Source organism: Notechis scutatus, chromosome 5 (assembly GCF_049901735.1).
Source record: "Notechis scutatus isolate UNSWTSFEM ecotype Mainland chromosome 5, rNotScu1.2, whole genome shotgun sequence".
Classification (NCBI taxonomy): Eukaryota; Metazoa; Chordata; class Lepidosauria; order Squamata; family Elapidae; genus Notechis; species Notechis scutatus.
The window spans coordinates 82,839-100,290 of NC_142013.1; the positions used below are offsets into that span (position 1 = coordinate 82,839).

The following is a 17,452-nucleotide window of genomic DNA, read 5'->3' on the forward strand; positions in this document are numbered from 1 at the left end:
GTTAGGAGCCTTTATGAGACATAAAAATTGATTCCCAATTGATCAGCAATCTCTGTGGTTGGAGAGCAGAGCAGCTTCCATGGATGCCTCTTCCTAGAAACCTAGAAGTCCCCCCCAATTATTCAGCCCCTGCTGGGACCTGGATGAACATTATGCAGCATTGGAGGTTTGTGACCTGGTCAATGATGCGGCTGCCTTGAGACAGGATCCCTGCAACCTCCTCCTGGGAAGAGTCCCAAGGTCCCCTTTCTCTGGACATCTTCTCCAGCCCTTCACAGACGAGACAGGCTTGGAGGAGGAGCAGAGAAATGCTTTAGGTACAGATTGTATGTAAAGTGGAAAATTAAAGAGCCTGAAAAAGGCTATTTTATTTCTCTGGTTGATGAAAGAAAAAAAATATACAGTGGAAATTTCTTTACACACTTCATTTTTTTATTTACTTTTTTTTTTTTTTTTTTTTTTGCTGTGAAGTACATACAATCCCAAACTAAAATCCCAGACAGCTGTTCTGGTGAATTCTTTCTGCAAAGGAGGTTTTATCAGGAAATCAAGAAAGACTCATAAGAGGGATGAAGATTTCCCTCCTCAGCTGAGAGCCAGTCAAATATGGCATTTCACATCATTCTGGCATTTTTAGGGAGAGGATCAGGCAACCAGGCTGGTGTTTGGTTCCCACAGCTTCCTCCTGACCTCTTTTCCTACACATTCTCTCACCACCCACCCATATGTTTAGCTGCTGTCAGTGGGAATAAGTGCGTCAATCATTTTTTATAAGGTATCATGTTCAGTAGCTGTTGCTGAACAGCTGAATTCCTCTGAATTTTACAGTGGTCTCTTTAGCAATATTTATTGAAAGGGGAGGGAACTGCAAGAATTCCAGTCGTTCAACAATTCCCCATTTTGTAACATACAGATATCATTTTCTTTGACTCCTGCATACTATCAAAATGGAAATCAAATAAAAGAAACATTAACAATTCTTCCACTATCATAATGATGTTATATCTCATGTTTTTACATTTGTTCTGGCTGTGAGATGCTCCTTTGTGTTCAGCTCTGGCCTCAGAAGGATAATGTAGCACTTGGGGATGAAGATGCAGACCAGCAGACCAGCACTGGAGGCCAGGATGGAGAAGACCTGCACAGCCACCATGTGTTTCCCTTTGGTGCTCAGGTAGGTGGGCACAAAAGTCACCCAAACACTGCAGAAGACCAGCATGCTGAAGGTGATCAACTTGGCTTCGTTGAAGGCCCCAGGCAGATTCCTGGCCAGGAAAGCCACCGTGAAGCAGATGGTAGCCAGGAAGCCCATGTAACTGAGGGTGATGTAGAACATGACAACAGCCCCTTGGTTGCATTGCAGGATGATCTCTCCTAGCTGGGAGAGGAGGTCAGAGTCAGGGAAGGGGGGAGAAACTCCCAGCCAGATGGAGCAGATGATAACTTGGACACCAGAAGAAGACAGGATGATGGAGTTAGCCAAGCTCTTCCCCAACCATCTCTTTGCTCGGTTTCCTGGTTTTGTGGCCAGGAAAGCCAGCACCACCATGATGGTTTTGGCCAAGAGAGAAGAAACGGCAACTGAGAAGATGATGCTGAAAACCGTTTGTCGGAAAAGGCAGGTGGCTTTCCTTGGTTGACCAATGAAGAGAGAAGAAGACAAGAAGCAAAGCAGGAGGGAGACCAGGAGGATGTAGGAGAGGTCCCGGTTGTTGGCTTTGACAAGGGGAGTTTCTTGGTATTTAATGAAGACGATTAAAACAAGGCCTGTGGTTAGGAAAAAGAATAGGGCAAAAGAAACCAGGATGATGCCCAGAAGTTCTTCATAAGACAGGAAGGTTATAACTTTGGGGATACATTGGACTCTTTTTTTATTTGGGAATTTATCATCCGGACATTTGGTGCATTTTTCTGTATCTGAGAAAAAAACAACAACCCCATATTTCTTTGTCCTTTGCATTTCAAGATATATTGTACATTCTTTGGGAACAAGTGATTATCAGGAACATTTTCTGGGATGGATTTCTTAATATCTCCAGAGACAAAAAATAATTGTATCACTTTTTTAAAAAATATAGCTACAGTATATTTTTGATAGGCTATGAAATTGAGGGAAGCTTTGGACTTGAAAGATTTCCTTTGTAATGTTCAGAATATTGATAGGAACCTCCATTACTAAAGGAAAATAATGAATCAATTAATCTTTCTAGAGAAACTTACGTGCAAGATGGCAATTCTTGTCATACTCGCCTCAGAGGTGGCTGGCAGATCAAGTGACTGTTGCAAATAATTTGGAATGGCCATTGGAGCAGTGGTGATATGGGTGCAGACGCATACAGGCATACCTATCCATGCCGCCACATTGTGTATCTCGTACATCAGCAACACCTTTTCAGTGTTCCTCAAAGGGAACCCATGTAGACTGCATTGCAATCCTCCTTACAGGCGATGGACCTAAACGAATTCCTCATGTTTCAAGGAACTCAGGTGTTGCTAGAGAAGTAAATGTGGAAGGAAGGACACATCCAAGCTAAAAAGAAGAAATATTTTCTCTAGTAAAGCTTGTCCAATCTGCCACAGCCACCTCTCTCTATCCAGCCCTTCCTTCACAGTCTTTTTGCTCTTCTGTTTAGATAAGAAACGAGGCATTTCGGAAATAAACCAGAAACCAATTAAGCTTCAAAGTGTGTTTTAATTCACACTTTCATGACAATGCTCTGGATGGATCCAGTTCCAGCAGGCCTCCCATTTTCCTCTGGTGTCACCGACCTTTCTGGATGGAGAAGGTCCCCTCCGGACAAGGAACGCAGTCGTAACAGCAAACTGGCTCTCCTTCTCGAGCCCTCTTGACAAATCCAGGATGACAACTTTCCACACATTCAGATTGAGGAAAGGACTGAGCAGGAAAAAAACAAGATTGCCAAAGGAAATGTGTTAGGACTCTCCGTCCATGGAAAATGGAGGTAAAAATGGATATTAGACAAGATATTAGATATTAGCCTCTGGTCTTCACTTAAGTAAATACAAAATCTCTCACTATTTACAAATGGTTGGAGATATAACTTCTGGAAGATTCTTCCTTTAATTCCTCTCTTTTGCTTTTGGCATCTCACATTGCCAAAAAAAAAAAAAAGGACTTTATTAAATAGAAAAGTCTGGAGAGATGGAACCAGTGGTGGGATTGTACTGGTTCTGTACAGTTCTATAGAATCGGTGGTTATGATTCTGTGCAGTTCAGAGAACCGGCAAATCGCACCACTAACTGGCCCCTCCCCCCTCCCCTCCGCTCCCAGTCAGTTCTTTTTTTTTTTTTTTTTTTGTAAATTTTATTTGAGTTTTCACAAAAAAAAAAAATACAAATAAAACATCTTTTTTGAAAGTAGCGAAATCCCGGGTTACATTCTTCATACAGACACAAATTGAGGTTCATGCTCATGTTTATATTCTATTCCATATCTTATTACTATTTTACATTTTCTGCATAGCTTCTCCCCTCTTTTATTTTTCTCAATTTTATTTTAATTATCTCATCTCAATTCAAATAATTGTATTTATATTTTTTGTCTGTCCTGTTTCAGTTATCTATTATTTTTTCTCATTAAACAAAATTTCTCCTGTAGTTACTGATTGGAGTATGACACCTTTATATCTTTTCCCTAAAGTTGTAATATTCAATATAATACATAACTTCCATTCAGATTCTTCTTGGTACATTCTTAAAATACACACTGTATTCTTAAAAAAAGAAAAAATTATAAATGTATATAATTAAAACAACACATTCCATTCCAATTCAATTCGATCATTAATATTAATATTCATTAAAATCTTAACTTCTTTAACATTACTTTTCAATTAAATATCATACTACTATGGGAACAATTATAAGCTTTCCATAATTAATTCCCCTCCCCTTCACTTATATTTTATAAAACATTAACTAATTAAAATGTTCCCGTTCCTTCCTAATTCAATTTTCTCATTTATTTTATTTCACTTATTTTATTCACAAACCTTTCACTAAATTACACTAACTATTTTATCCCTCATTTTAATCATACGTTGTTTCCAATTTTCTAAAGTTATTTCTATTACTAATATAACAATACAATCTTATGTACCTTTACAGAATCCCTTTTTCAGTTAGATTTTCACCCATGATCTCTAAATAGGTCCTGTTTCTCTATATCTTGTTCCGGTCCTTTATAACTTCTTATCCTTTCCTTCTTCCCTCTCTTCGTCTCTCTCCCCTTTTTACCCCCTTGTCTCTCTACCTCTATTTCTCTCTTCTGTATTTCCCTTTTCTGTTGCTTTCCAATATTATACTTATTTTTCGAATTATTATTTTTTCTTTGGTTTGTATTTTTAAGTCTTAAATTCTCCATTCTCTTTCCCCCCTTTCCTTTTTCTTCCCCACATAAAATTACTTGTTCATTAAAGATGGCTTCTTCTTTGTCCCAGTCTTCTTTTCTTGCAGTCGTTTCTTGTTGTTTCTCATAGTTCCAAATCTCCATTTCTAAGAATTGAAAAACGAAGCCAAAAGAACCCTTCCCTTCTTGTGCATCTTCTTTGTACTTTTTAAGTTCCATTTTCAATTCATCCAGAAGTGGTGCCATTGTATAAATTTTAAAACAACCACCCAATTGATTTTAGTCATTCAAATATAATAACCAAGAATCCAAAGATCACCAAATAATCCAAATATACGCAAGCTGTTTCTTTTTTGCTCTTTTTTTCACTTTCTCTTCCTGGGGTTACTATTTAGTTGCAAAGTTTCAGTTAAAATGTATCTTTTAGAAGTCTTGTTGAAGTTTTACTGTAGATTCTTTTTAATTCCAGGCAGTCTCCTCCCTCTTCCAGATCCTGCCCTTATTCTTTTTCTCTCCCTTCCTGCTTATGAGAAAGAAAGTTTTTAATGTCCAGAATCTTTATTATTCCTTTGGCATTTTGTTTTATTTTCAGCTTAATTGCCTATTGATGTCAAAACGGATTTTTCTGATTTCTTATTTAAGTCTCTTAGTTGTCAGTATAGGGAAGGAGAGAGAGAGAAAAAAAGCCAAACCTTTCCCTTTTCACTTTCCTTCACTGCTTCCGACTCTTCTTTGGGAGCGATGTTGTTTTTTGTAAGTTTAAATTCCAGGGTATCTTGGTTGTTGCTTTTACAATTTAACCCGGTCAGCCAAAACTTTCACTTCTTATCCTCCTCCTGCACATTCTTTTCCGGTTGAGTTCTTCTTTGTGGTGGCCATTTCTGACAGGAGGGGGACTGCGGAGGGGGCAGGTCTACCTGAGTGACTCCTCCGGTGTCTTCACCGGATTATTTGGACACATACAAGCGAGCGCAGTTAAAGGCACTGCTTGTTGCATGTGAGCTCAGGCCTCAATCCATGGCTCCGTAAAGCCAACACCAAAGAAGTGGGAGATCAGGTGAACCTGTGATGCAAAGCTCAATCGGATCTTGGCCGCTCCAGGCCGTCCGACCTCAAAGCCCTTTGGAGCTGCCGTTCCCAGGTTTCTACTCGCCTGTGCTTGGTCACCCCCTCTTCACCTTGATGAAGCAGATGGCCTCCCCTGCCCCTCACCTCTCTCACCTGGCCTAAGAAGGTGAGTGTGATGGTGGGATATAGCAAGCGGCCGGGTCCCTATCTTCCCGACTCTCTCTCCCACTCTGTGTGTGTGTGTGTCTCCCTGAAAGCCGCAGCATGGCCAAACCAGCAAGCTCTCCTTGGCGCTCTTCACTACTTCTTTCATTTCTTCTTTTTGGAATCCAGACTGGCTGAACAATTGCCAGACCGTGGTGGAAGCATCCCTTCGGGCGACCCTCCTCCTCCCTCTCCTCCTCCTCTCATAACCGGCGGTTGTGGCGGGGCCGGGAGGATGTATGCGCACGGGGAGATGCTCCTCAAACAAATGCCAAAGCACAGCAAAACCTGGTATGGGGTGGGTGGCTGCTTACTTGAGGAGCGAGCATCTCCCCACACAACTGCATCCTCCTGATACATCCACAGCTGCCGGGTGTGAGAGGAGGAGGAAGAGGAGGAGGAGGAGGGTTGCCCAAATGGACGCTTCCACCGCAGTCTGGCAATCGTTGTTTAGCCAGTCTGGATTTGAAAAAGAAGAAATGAAAGAAGTAGCGAAGAGCGCCAAGGAGAGCTTGCTGGCTTGGCCATGCTGCGGCTTTCAGGGAGACACACACACACACACCTTCACAGATACACACACACACACAAGAGTGGGGGAGAGAGGGGAAGATAGGGACCCGGCCACTTCGCTCTCCCCCACCATCACCCTTACCTTCTCTCACTGCTCCATTTTATGAACCACCTATGGTTTAGTATCTCCTTCAAACTGGTGAGAATCCCACAAGGGCTGGGGAATGTGTCACTAAGAGCTTCAGGTTTGTTTGCTCCTTGTGCCCAAACTAGCAAAGAAAAAAGGGAATTCTGTTGACCAGGGCCTTGAATTCAGATGAATTTGAATCATGATTGGGTGGAGGTCCTTTTGGTCCCATTGGGAGAGAAGCTTCGTCCTGCTTGGGGAAAAAGTGTCCCCTGAAAGGGCCGGTTCATAGTTGGGGAGGTTCTTAAAGAGACCAGACCTGGTCAGACTTACCCATGCCTCTCTTTTACACACACACACACACACACACACACACACACAAACACAGAGTGGAGGGGGGGAGTTAGAGAAAGAGAGAGAGAGATATATAGAGAGGGGAAAAGAGAAAAAGAGAGGGAAAGAGTGAAATAGAGGGAATGAGAGAAGAGGAAGAGAGAGAGAAGAAAGAAGAGAGAAAGAGAAAGAAAGAGAGAAAGGAAGCAAAAGGAAGGAAAGGGATAGACAAAGAAAGGGAGAGATGGAAGGAAGGGACAAAGAAAGAAAAAGAAAGGAAGAGATGGAGGGAGGAGAAAGTGAATGAGATATATGAATGGACAGATAAATACATGGAAGGAGGGAGGGAGGAGAGAGAAAAAAGGAGAGGAAGGAAGGACACAAACCCTGGCTTCAGAAGACTCTTTGAAGCAGCACAAAATCTAGGGCTGGGCTGCAAGGGATCTCGGAGGTCATCTAGTCCAACCCCTGCTCCAGCAGGAGATCCTTACAGAATCAAAGAATAGCAGGTTAGAAGTGTGTGTGTGTGTGTGTTTGTGTTTATGGTTGTCAAAACTCCAAAACCAGGTCAAGGAGCTCTGGGGAGATCAGTCATAAATTAGAACACTTGCTAAGCAACTGGCCATTAAGCGAGGACCACTTGTATTTGGTTTGCCAAGTCACATGGCCACCTGGCCATGCCCATCTGGTCACGTGCCATCAAGCCACACCCACAAATTAAGCCACGCCCTCAGAACCGGTTGTTACAAAATTTGAATCCCACCCCTGGATGGAACTGAGAAAAGATTTCAGCATTAAGTGATAACCAGCCGGTTCCTTCTCATGACCCCATTAACACGCATTTCTCCCCTCTTCTCACACCCATAATTTTAAGGTGTGATATCAGAACAATCTTGATAATTTCAGGTGAACTGAAAGCCTTGGAGCTGCTTCCTAGGAGCAGAAGGCCCATTGCTCCATCCCAGGGAGGGTGAAAGGGAGGCATGGAGAGCTCTGGCCAGGTCCGGCCTCCTTAAGAGCCTCCCAGATTATGGAGCTGCCCCTTCAGGGGACACTTTTCCCCAAGCAGGACGAGAAGAAGCTTCTTTCCCCAATGGGGCCAAAAGGACCTCCGTCCAATCACGATTCAATCCCATCCGATACGGTCCAAGCCTGGATTCAGGCCCCGGTCAGCAGAATTGCCGCCTTCGTTGCTCTTCTGGGCACAAGGAGCAAACAACCAGAAGCTACTAGGGACACATTCCCCAGCCCTTGTGGGATTCTCACCCGTTTGATGGAGACCCTTAATTGTACGTGGTCCACAAAATGGAACAATACCGATGCCTCCCAAGCAGCCTAAGGGAAAAAATCCGGTTTCTACTGCCCAGATTCAATTCTCGGTGAAGGTCAACCACCTTTGGGGAATAGCATCAGCCCTCTTGAAATGGGACCTCAGGCTTTGGAAAATGAGAGAAGACACCAAACTTTCTCCTACCTTGTTGAGCAACTTTAGCCGTGAAAGAACATTTTTTCTGATAGAAAGTCTCTGTCTTACAAAATACGCCACAGTCTCTCTCCTGGGATCATCCCTGGGAAGAACCAAGAAGCCCCAAATGACAGATCTGCTGCTACCTCTCCATTTGGGTCCATGTACAATTCGTCTGAAATATTGACAAACTCATTCTTCTCCAGGAAAGGATGGAACTAGAATGGGAACATGCAGCAATTTTAAAAGCAGAAAACTTTGTTTCTTATCCCAGGCGCTTTTTCAATATTTAATCTTTCTTCTGTAGTTGTCTAATTTACAGACATGCTTCATTAGGAAAATGGGTGTTACCACTATCTTACAAGTGAAGGGAAAAGTTCACAAAAATTTGTCGATCATATTTTGACAATATAGATTTTGACAAAATATAGTTGAACAACAGAAAAAAGGAGATTTATGAACTCCCTGAAAGCAACAGGTTGGTTATCAGAAACACGGATTTGTCAAGAAGAAAATTGTCAGGGTGATCCTCTCCCAGGAAGCCCAGACAGGAAACCTGAGCTAGGCCCACTTCGCTGTAATGCTGCACTGACAGGATTTGGGGAGCCAGAAAGTACAAATCTCCCACCGACCCTTTTTTTATGCAGCTGTAGGTGTCCTCCTCTTATCTGCTTCTTCCCCAGGCAGAATCTCTCCTCCACCCCCAAAAGTCATTCCCTCCTATCACTGCCCTTTCTAAATGGGTTGTGGGAAAGGGGGATATAACTTATGTGCTCTATGCAAGTCATCCTCACATATTATTTCATTTCCTAAATACATTATGGAAATACTGCTGATATAACTCGATCTCAGGAAAGAGTAACAAACAATTTTGTGATGTGATCAGAAACCCAGTTTAAGTGAGGGGTGGATGGTATGATAATTAAGTGGATAAAAACTGATTTAAAAATGGTACTCAAATAATCTTTAGTTTTTTAATCTTTGTCATGAAAGTGGGAAGATACAACATTTTGTCGTTAAGTCATCAATTTTTCTATGTTGTCATTAATATAATAGGGTTGATAAATCGCTATTATACAAGATTTATAACAATTCTCAGGCAAATATACTTTTATGTTATTTAAACATTACCAACTTTCCAGAAAAATATTTATGATTTCCTCCTAGAAACAACTGTATGACTAAAAAGCAATAGAAAACTATCTGGGTTTTAGGATTTGATAAATTATAGTATCTCATACAAGAACATTAATGATGCACTGGATGAAGGATTGTGCCAAGCTTGATAAGTATGTAAGGGACCCAGTTTGGTCTACTGGTTAAGCCCCCAAAGTAGAAAGCAAGAGGCTGTGAGTTCAAGTCCCGCCTTGGTCATGAAGCAGGCTGGGGGATTTGGGGCCAGTCTCTCAGCCCAACTCAACTCACAGGGTTGTTGTTGTGGGGAAAATGAACACACAACTACTCATTGGTACTCAGCCCCGTGGCTTCTGCAGGGAAGGGCTTTTAAGGATGGGGGATGAGTTAGTGCACTTAGTGAACTCAAACAAGGTCTCAAAGATCTGGAAATCCAACAAGATGGGGCTGCTCTTCCCAAGAATGTTTATTTGAGCAGCCTTTAGAGCAACGAGATATTTATATCGAATAACCCTGCCAAGAGTCCAAAGGGAATTAACCTCCGAGAGCTGCAACGGAGTTCCCAGAGCCGTTTCAGGGGGCCGATACAAAGAAAGAGCGCCTGAGCTGAGACTGGGCCCCTGAGGACAAGGGGCCACTCAAACTGCAGCTCACGCAGAGGTGGTATTCAACCGGTTCTCACCGGCTCAGGTGAACCGGTGGTCACCCCTGGTTGGCCACACCCCCGAACCGGGTCGCCCACTTGTCCCAGTCGCTCTCCTAGCTTTCCCTACCACGTGGTGGCTGTGGTGCAGATCGGGCAGATGTCCCAGGGCTGTTGCACATGCGCACTGTGTGTGCAGCACTGCGTGTGCTACTAATGTAGTGCACATGTGCAGCAGCCCTGGGACATCTGCCTGCCTGCCTGCCCTCCCAGATTACGTTTTCTTCCTTCTCCCAGCGGATGTGCCTCCTCCAGCCCAGCCCGGCCACCCAGCAGGTGGGTGCACGGTTGTCCCGGGTCTTCTCGCCCCCCCTTGTCGCGATATGCCTGCAGGAGCCCCTCAGGCCAGCTGAGCCGAGAGCCGCCATTCCCAGGCTTCTACTCTCCCGTGCTTGGTCGACGCCTCTTCACCTTGCCTGAAGCAGCTGGCCCTGCCCCTCACCCTCCGTCCCTCGCTTGGCCTGAGAAGGTAAGGGGGACGGTGGGGGATAGCGAAGAGGCCGGGTCCCTATCTTCCCCTCTCTCTCCCCCACTCTCTGTGTCTGTGTGTGTGTGTGAGAGAGAGAGAGGGGGGGGCAAGAGAAGAAAAGTGTCCCTGAAAGGCAGTTCATAGTTGGGAGGTTCTTAAAGAGACCGACTGGTCAGACTTATCCATGCCTCTCTTACACACACACACACACAACACAAAAGGGGGGGAAAACAGGGAAGAGGAATGAGAGAGAGATACAGAGAGATACAGAGAGGGGAAAGAAAGAAAAAGAGGGAAAGAGTGAAATAGAGGAATGAGAGAAGAGGAAGAGAGACAAGAAAGGAAGAAAAAAATAAAAGAGAAAGGAAGCAAAAGGAGGAAAATGGATAGACAAAGAAAGGGAGAGATGGAAGGACGGACAAAGAAAAAAGAAAGAAAGAGATGGAGGAGGATAAAGTGAATGAGATATATGGATGGATAGATAAATACATGGAAGGAGGGAGGGAGGGAGAGAGAAAAAAAGGAGAGGAAGGAAGGACACAAACCCTGGCTTCAGAAGACTCTTTGAAGCAGCACAGCAATCTAGGGCTGGCATGCAACGAATCTCGGAGGTCATCTAGTCCAACCCCTGCTCCAGCAGGAGATCCTTACAGAATCAAAGAATAGCAGGGTTAGAAAGCTCTGTGTGTGTGTGTGTGTGTGTGTGTGTGTGTGTGCATGTGTGTTTGTGTGTTTGTGTTTATGGTTGTCAAAACTCCAAAAACAGGACAAAGTAGCTCTGGGGAGATCAGTCATAAATTAGAACACTTGCTAAGTAACCGGCCATTAAGTGAGGACCAATTGTATTTGGTTTGCCAGTCACATGGCCCCCTGGCCAAGCCCACTCAGTCACATGGCCACCAAGCCACGCCCATCTGGTCACGTGACCACCAAGCTATGCCCAAAAATTAAAGCCATGCCCACAGAACCAGTAGTAAAAAAAATTGAATCCCACCAGTGAGTTCACAGCCTGCTATGCGGCATCTCCTATCAGGACTCAGGGATTCACTTTGTGACGCCTCTCCTAATAAAATATCTGGGAAATACGGAACTCTTTTACGTGCAACTGCAGTTATCAGATCAGTAGGAAGGAGTTTCTCTGAATGGGGCCAAATTCTGTTCTGCTGTAATGCAAAATGATGTATTTATTTATTTAGGACATTTATATTGCCACATATTCGCACATGACTCAGCATTAGGCAGACTCTAACTGCCCATTGACTGTCGTTTATTTTTATTTTTCTATTATTATTATTATTATTTTATTGTAATGCTGGTCTCTGACTGTACTAAAAGTGGACTGGATGAAGGAGGAAGCTGTGTTGGAGACATTTGCCATCTTGAGTTATTTGTAAATAAATACATGTTTAAGAAAACAATCTCAAAATCGTACTTGACTGCAACCTGAAACTGAGTCTTGAGAGAAGACAAGGAGGAGATTATGAGAGCAGCTTCTCCAACTTACAAAATCTCTCAGTTGGACAAGGGAGGATTCAACACTCTTCCAAGGACTGAAAAAGGTGTTGGGAGTAGTTAAAACCCTCCCCTCTCCTAGGAAAATGAAATATTTTAGGATATACTAAAAAGGGAGAATGTATTTCCCTAAAAAGAAAAGTAGAAACTCAGAGAGGCTGAAACTCCGCCCCCTCCCACCTTTGCTAATGGACCATTACTCTGGCCTAGGCCAGTTTATTTTACATAACAAAGATCTACTCCAGGTAAAGCTGTATAGGAATTGCCCAAAGCCATCACCATCATCCAGCGAGGCTCAACCAAGCCTGGGACTCAGGACAGCCTACAGAGTTGCCCCTGCATGGCCCCATGGGAGCCTGACAACCAATCAGAATACAAGCTCAAATTCAAATCCCAACAGAGGGCATCAAACAATTGCACTCTCAGCATCTCAGCCCTTCTTTCCTCAACCAAGGCATGTGCTCCTGTCCACCATTAAACCATCTTCCAAGCAGTCACCATGTTTCCAGCGTCTTTCTTCCCTGCCTGGAACTGAACCCAGAAGGAGATTTCTTCCAACAGAGGCTAGACAGAAACTTCAGATCTGCTCCCTGTTATTCCGGAGCGTCAGACAGGAGCAATTAGATGGTGCAAATCTCTTGACCTTTTGCAGCACAAGAAGGTTGAGATGTTCCCCTCCTTCTCCTTTGGGTTCCTTCTCCAAAGGATCTCAGATTAATGGATTCCTATCGGGACCCCCCATACCTGCCACGGCTGCAGCCTCGGAGCCCCCAACCTCTTTTCTCCCTCCTTCCTTCCCCTCCTCGATCTGTAGGAATAAGCGGCATTCATGGCCTGTGACAGAGTCTGAATGAAACTGTAGAGGTAATGGTCATTTATGATCTGTTTCCTGTTCCTTTTCTCCTGGGTCTCCAGTGGGGCTTTCTGGGTGCATCTTCTGCGGCCTTTGACAGAAAAGACGTGCTTGGAAAGGGAACAGCGAAAATAATGATCTTGAAACGGATCTTCCACAAAGAAATGGGGTTCAAAGGCAGCATCTGTTGGCCTTTTTTTTTTGACAGATAACCAAAACTCAAAATACTATGGATGTATTTGAGAGGTATGTCCTTCTTTATTGTATACGGTGCAAAACTTGTGAGGATCCAGACTTTCCCTTCAATGGGTCCTGGCAAATGCATAAGTGCTTCATGGAAAGGAAAAATTCTGTTCCAGATGGAAATAAATTCTATGAAGTGAACAAAGACGTTGACTTGTCTCCACTTAGAGAGGGCCTCCCTGAGGGGTGCTGTTTGTCCAGTTATTGTGAATCGTTGTGATATAACCACACAAATTCCATTCCTGACAAGCATCGGAGGGAAAGTCCTCATGAAATTATCTCCATTCTCTGTGTCTGAAGCAAAGAGGCCAATCAGGGTCCATCTGAAATGGAGGAGCAGCTGGACAATTGCTGGGTATTGGAATCCTTCTTTGGGGAGCATCTGGTGGAAAAAAGGGAATCTCCTTTTATCACTCAGAGCCTCTGAAGGAATTCTAACAGTGATCTGAAAAAGTAATGAAGAATGCTGTGTTATAATGTGGTCCAGATCAACTCCAAAATATTACTTATTGACAAACCCAATTTTGTTTTGATGAATATATAAGAATAGTTTGTTCCTTAGTCATGGTTTAAAATATTTAAGACAGAATATTAACAAGATTGTCTATAAAAATGGAACGCAAAATCATATTAAACAAAAAAAAACAAAAAAAATGCAATGTAAATTTCTGTGTCACCCATACAATTCCAACAATTAGATTCAAATTTGCAGATGTTAGATAAAATGTCTGGATCTAAGATATAGGGCTGTATTATATGCTATTTTTGAGTACTAAAACCTCTTTCTCAGCTTCTATATCCCAAATTCTTTGTGAAGCAATTTTTCAGCTTCTTCTCTAGATGTACAAGAGCACAACTGCTAACAGAATAGTTATGAGTACATGAAATGGATACATATAAGAAAAATAAAAAGAAATAGTAGGACAGTGACGGTAGGCACATTGGTGCGCTTATGCACGCCCCCTACAGACCTCTTAGGAAAGGGGTGAGGTCAATCGTAGACAGTTGTACAATCCAATAAGTCTTTAATTGAAATTTTGTCTGTTTTGGGACTATATGTCTGTTTCATCACTTTAATTTTAACCCAATAATTATATACCCTGAATTTATACAAAGCAGAAATTGTGTAAATTAACAATTATCTATGAGGGCAGGAGCTGAACTCCTTTTATCCATCCCAAAGATACTCTTCTTGGTCTGAATATTTTTATACATAGACAGGACTATTGCCAACTTGATTCCAATTGGATAAGGCAGATATTATTGATATGTGAAAATGAACATGCTAATGGAGGACCTCAAAACCTGGATAGTTTTTCAATAGTAGAATATTCAGTAGAATATCCTCTAGGGACCTTATGGCTCTTCAGGCCTTTAATGGTCAATTTGAAGATAAACATAATAGACTAAAACATCATTGATATGTTCCCTAATATTCTGAAAATCTGCTCTTGAATTCTATGAAGATATTGGATCTGTTGTTCATCCCCACCACCCCACTCACCTTACCAGATAGAGAAAAACACACAAACCTGTGGGACTTTGTAGGTGCCTACAAACATTGACATCTGGATGGAGATGTCCCTGGCAGCTGCATCAATCAGAGCCAGGAGGTTGTCCTTCCTCCCACAGCCGTAGTTGGGGACATTGGATTCTCCAGTGGAAAGAATGTCCAGCAAGGCATCTGAAGTGTGGAAGGTGCTTCCATAGTTGTCATGGATGTTGTAACCAAGTGTGAGATTGTGCAGGAGCTGGGATTTCTTGCTGACCATTTGAATAGCAAAAATTGATTCTAGGATATTTGTTAGAGCAGAACTCTTCCTATTGAAAAACAATATTCATGTTATTATATTCAATAGCAACAACAAATGTTTTTAAAATATATAATCCTTCACAAACCTACTAAGCCTTAGGCCAACATTGATCCAAATCCAATGATCAATTATGCAAATGAGAGAGGCAACTACAATTGTTTCAGTCACTACTTAAACAAAGGTCATTATTCAAGTGATGAACTCAGGAATGAACTGAGAAAGGAAAATCATCTGGATTTCATTCAGGTTTTATAAAAAACTCCATCTTTGGATTTTACTCTCTTCCACAAAGTAAGGCAAAAAAGGGAAGCCATGGAAATCAAAATCATTCAGGAAATTAGACAGGTCCTGAGGTACAAAAATAAGTGACATAAGAAGAAAAGAAGGAGAGTGTTAGAATTGCACATGGAGGGAGTGCAACTCCATCACCCTGCATGACTTACGAAGGAGAAGGTATAGGAGGGCTGTTGAAAGGCCACATTATAGGCGACACATATGTTTCAGATTTGACCACACCAATGAGATGGTCCCCAGGCCTGTAAAAGCTCCATGGATTGTAGCCATCCTGGTGCTCCAAACTCAATGGGCATTTCCTTCTCAGCTTCCCACAGACTGATGGGGACACCAGCAGCAGCAGAAGCAGAAGCAGGAGGTCCATCATTCATGGCATTAATCAATCCACTTCCTGTTTCTAACACAAACAACAGGAACAGTTGGAAAAATTCAAAGACTCTGAGAAGTGCCAGTGGCTTTCCTGATCTAAACAGAGAACCACTCAGTTTCATCTGCAAAGGAGAGAAAGGTGCAATCAAGAGCAGAGCCTGTACCTGTCCCAAAACTTGGTCCCAGAGAGCTTCACCCAAGGAATTTATCCTTTTCTGATATAAGATCCTTTTCATGTGGCTTCAATCTGATGTCTACATCAAAGTCTAAAACTGGAGATATAGCATCACAGGTCTCAAAGGCCCAGATGGTCATAATTACAGTGAGAAGCAACTTTTCCTCTTGGGATCCTGAACTTTTTCTGGGCTCCATCTGCAGAGGAGAGGCTGGAATAAACCATGTTAGTAAAAATTACAGATATACCCCTGGGGTCACTGTTTTGTTGTGGTTGTGGTCCTTCCTCCCAGTCAGGGCAAGTCCAGAAAGTGATGCTGGGGAAGAGAATTCAGCACCCAGGGAATTGACTTCTGCTGTCCTTCAACATGGCCTCTTGTCTCCAGAGATTGCTGGGGAAGGTCACCCAGAGCTATGGAGTTTGGTGCCACTTCTAAGTTAATGCCATTTAACTGTAGTGTTGCCTGTCTTCTAATGACAATCGGCACCCTTGAACTCTGCCCAAGGTTAAGAGTAGACCCTGTTTGGAATTCTGTTTTATGTCATAATCCCATATATTGATCTTAATTGCAGCCGGTTTTAAAATTGCTTGTACCTGAAATGAAATTTCATTTCCCATCTTTTCTAGCAATATTAATTTTGAGATTAAAGCTCATTAAGAAGCAGGAAAGTGACAACTTGTGGACTAGATCATTGGGTAAATAGGGAGAAAATTATAGAATGGATGGAATTTTTTATTTTTATTTTCTTGTCATTCCTGTGTTATCTTACCATGTTCCTATAATACACCAAGATTCTTTATATTTTGATTTTTCTTAGTTTTTTAAATAAAGAATGGACTGTAAGTTCTGCAGGTGCTATCTATCCATCCCTTCTTTCTTTCTTTCTTCTTCTTTTCTTCTTTCTTTCTTCTTTCTATCTATCTATCTATCTATCTATCTATCTATCTATCTATCTATCTATCTATCTATCTATCTATCTATCTATCTATCTATCTATCTATCTATCTATCTATCTATCTATCTATCTATCTATCTATCATCTATCTATCTATCTATCTATCTCTCTATCTATCTATCTCTATCATATCTATCTATCTATCTATCTATCTATCTATCTATCTATCTATCTATCTATCTATCTATCTATCTATCTATCTACCTACCTACCTACCTACCTACCTACCTACCTACCGTGCTTCTCACAAAATAAGGCCAGGCCTTATTTTTTTTTTTGACCTGAATAAATGGCTAGCCATCTTTTCAGGGGTGACTCCCCCACCTAGAGGGGCCCATATGCACATACCTCTCCACGAGGCTGTTTCTATCGGCTGACAAAAGCTCCCCGAAGGCAGAGTCCCCAGCCGCTTCAGGGCGAGTCATGGCTGCCCTGTCCCCTCGCCATTAGGCAGTGTCTTTCGGGCGATGGAAGCTCCCCAAGGGCAGTCACCAGCCACTTCGATCGGCCGGTAGAAGCGGTCTCGGGCAAGCGCCCACGCACAGTCCTCGCCGGGAGGCCGCTTCTATCAGCGATCAAAGTGGCAGTGACTGCCCTTGGGGAGCTTCCATCGCCCGAGAGACACTGCCTAAAGGCGAGGGGACACGGGCAGCCACGCCTCATCCCGAAGCGGCTGGGGACTCTGCCTTCGGGAGCTTCTATCGGCTGATGTTCTATCGGTAGATCGGGGTATTCTAGCCTAGGCTACCTGCAGGGCACTCCTAAAGGCAAGTTTTCTCCCCACCACCTCGCCCTTCCCCCATTTCTCTTCACCTCGTGTAGTTCTAACGAACGATGTGAGAAATGGCGGGGA

At 42.9% G+C, this 17,452-nt stretch overlaps 2 protein-coding genes across 9 annotated transcripts in view; both read right to left on the reverse strand.

The window, feature by feature from the left end:
- Positions 1 to 526: 526 nt before the first annotated feature.
- On the reverse strand, positions 527 to 10,083 carry LOC148130311 (vomeronasal type-2 receptor 26-like). Its single transcript, XM_087967474.1, has 4 exons — positions 10,043 to 10,083; positions 8,087 to 8,252; positions 2,770 to 2,896; positions 527 to 1,917 (listed from the first exon to the last, which is right to left on the reverse strand). The coding sequence occupies exons 1-4, from the start codon at positions 10,081 to 10,083 to the stop codon at positions 1,007 to 1,009; spliced, it is 1,245 nt and encodes a 414-aa protein (XP_087823600.1). The 3' UTR covers positions 527 to 1,006.
- Positions 8,278 to 17,452, reverse strand: part of LOC148130312 (vomeronasal type-2 receptor 1-like) — a 20,993-nt gene continuing 11,818 nt past the window's right edge. For 3 of the 8 annotated variants that reach the window (XM_087965879.1, XM_087965882.1, XM_087965878.1), the window contains 2 exons: positions 14,524 to 14,812; positions 11,691 to 13,436 (listed from right to left, as the gene is read on the reverse strand). In XM_087965879.1, coding sequence (XP_087822005.1) covers positions 12,771 to 13,436; positions 14,524 to 14,812 — 955 coding nt within the window. In that variant the 3' untranslated portion in view covers positions 11,691 to 12,770. Of the gene's footprint in view, positions 8,296 to 11,690; positions 13,437 to 14,523; positions 14,813 to 15,244; positions 16,524 to 17,452 lie in introns of those variants that run through there. The other 5 variants (XM_087965881.1, XR_015749674.1, XM_087965884.1 and 2 more) reach the window with 5 other exon arrangements.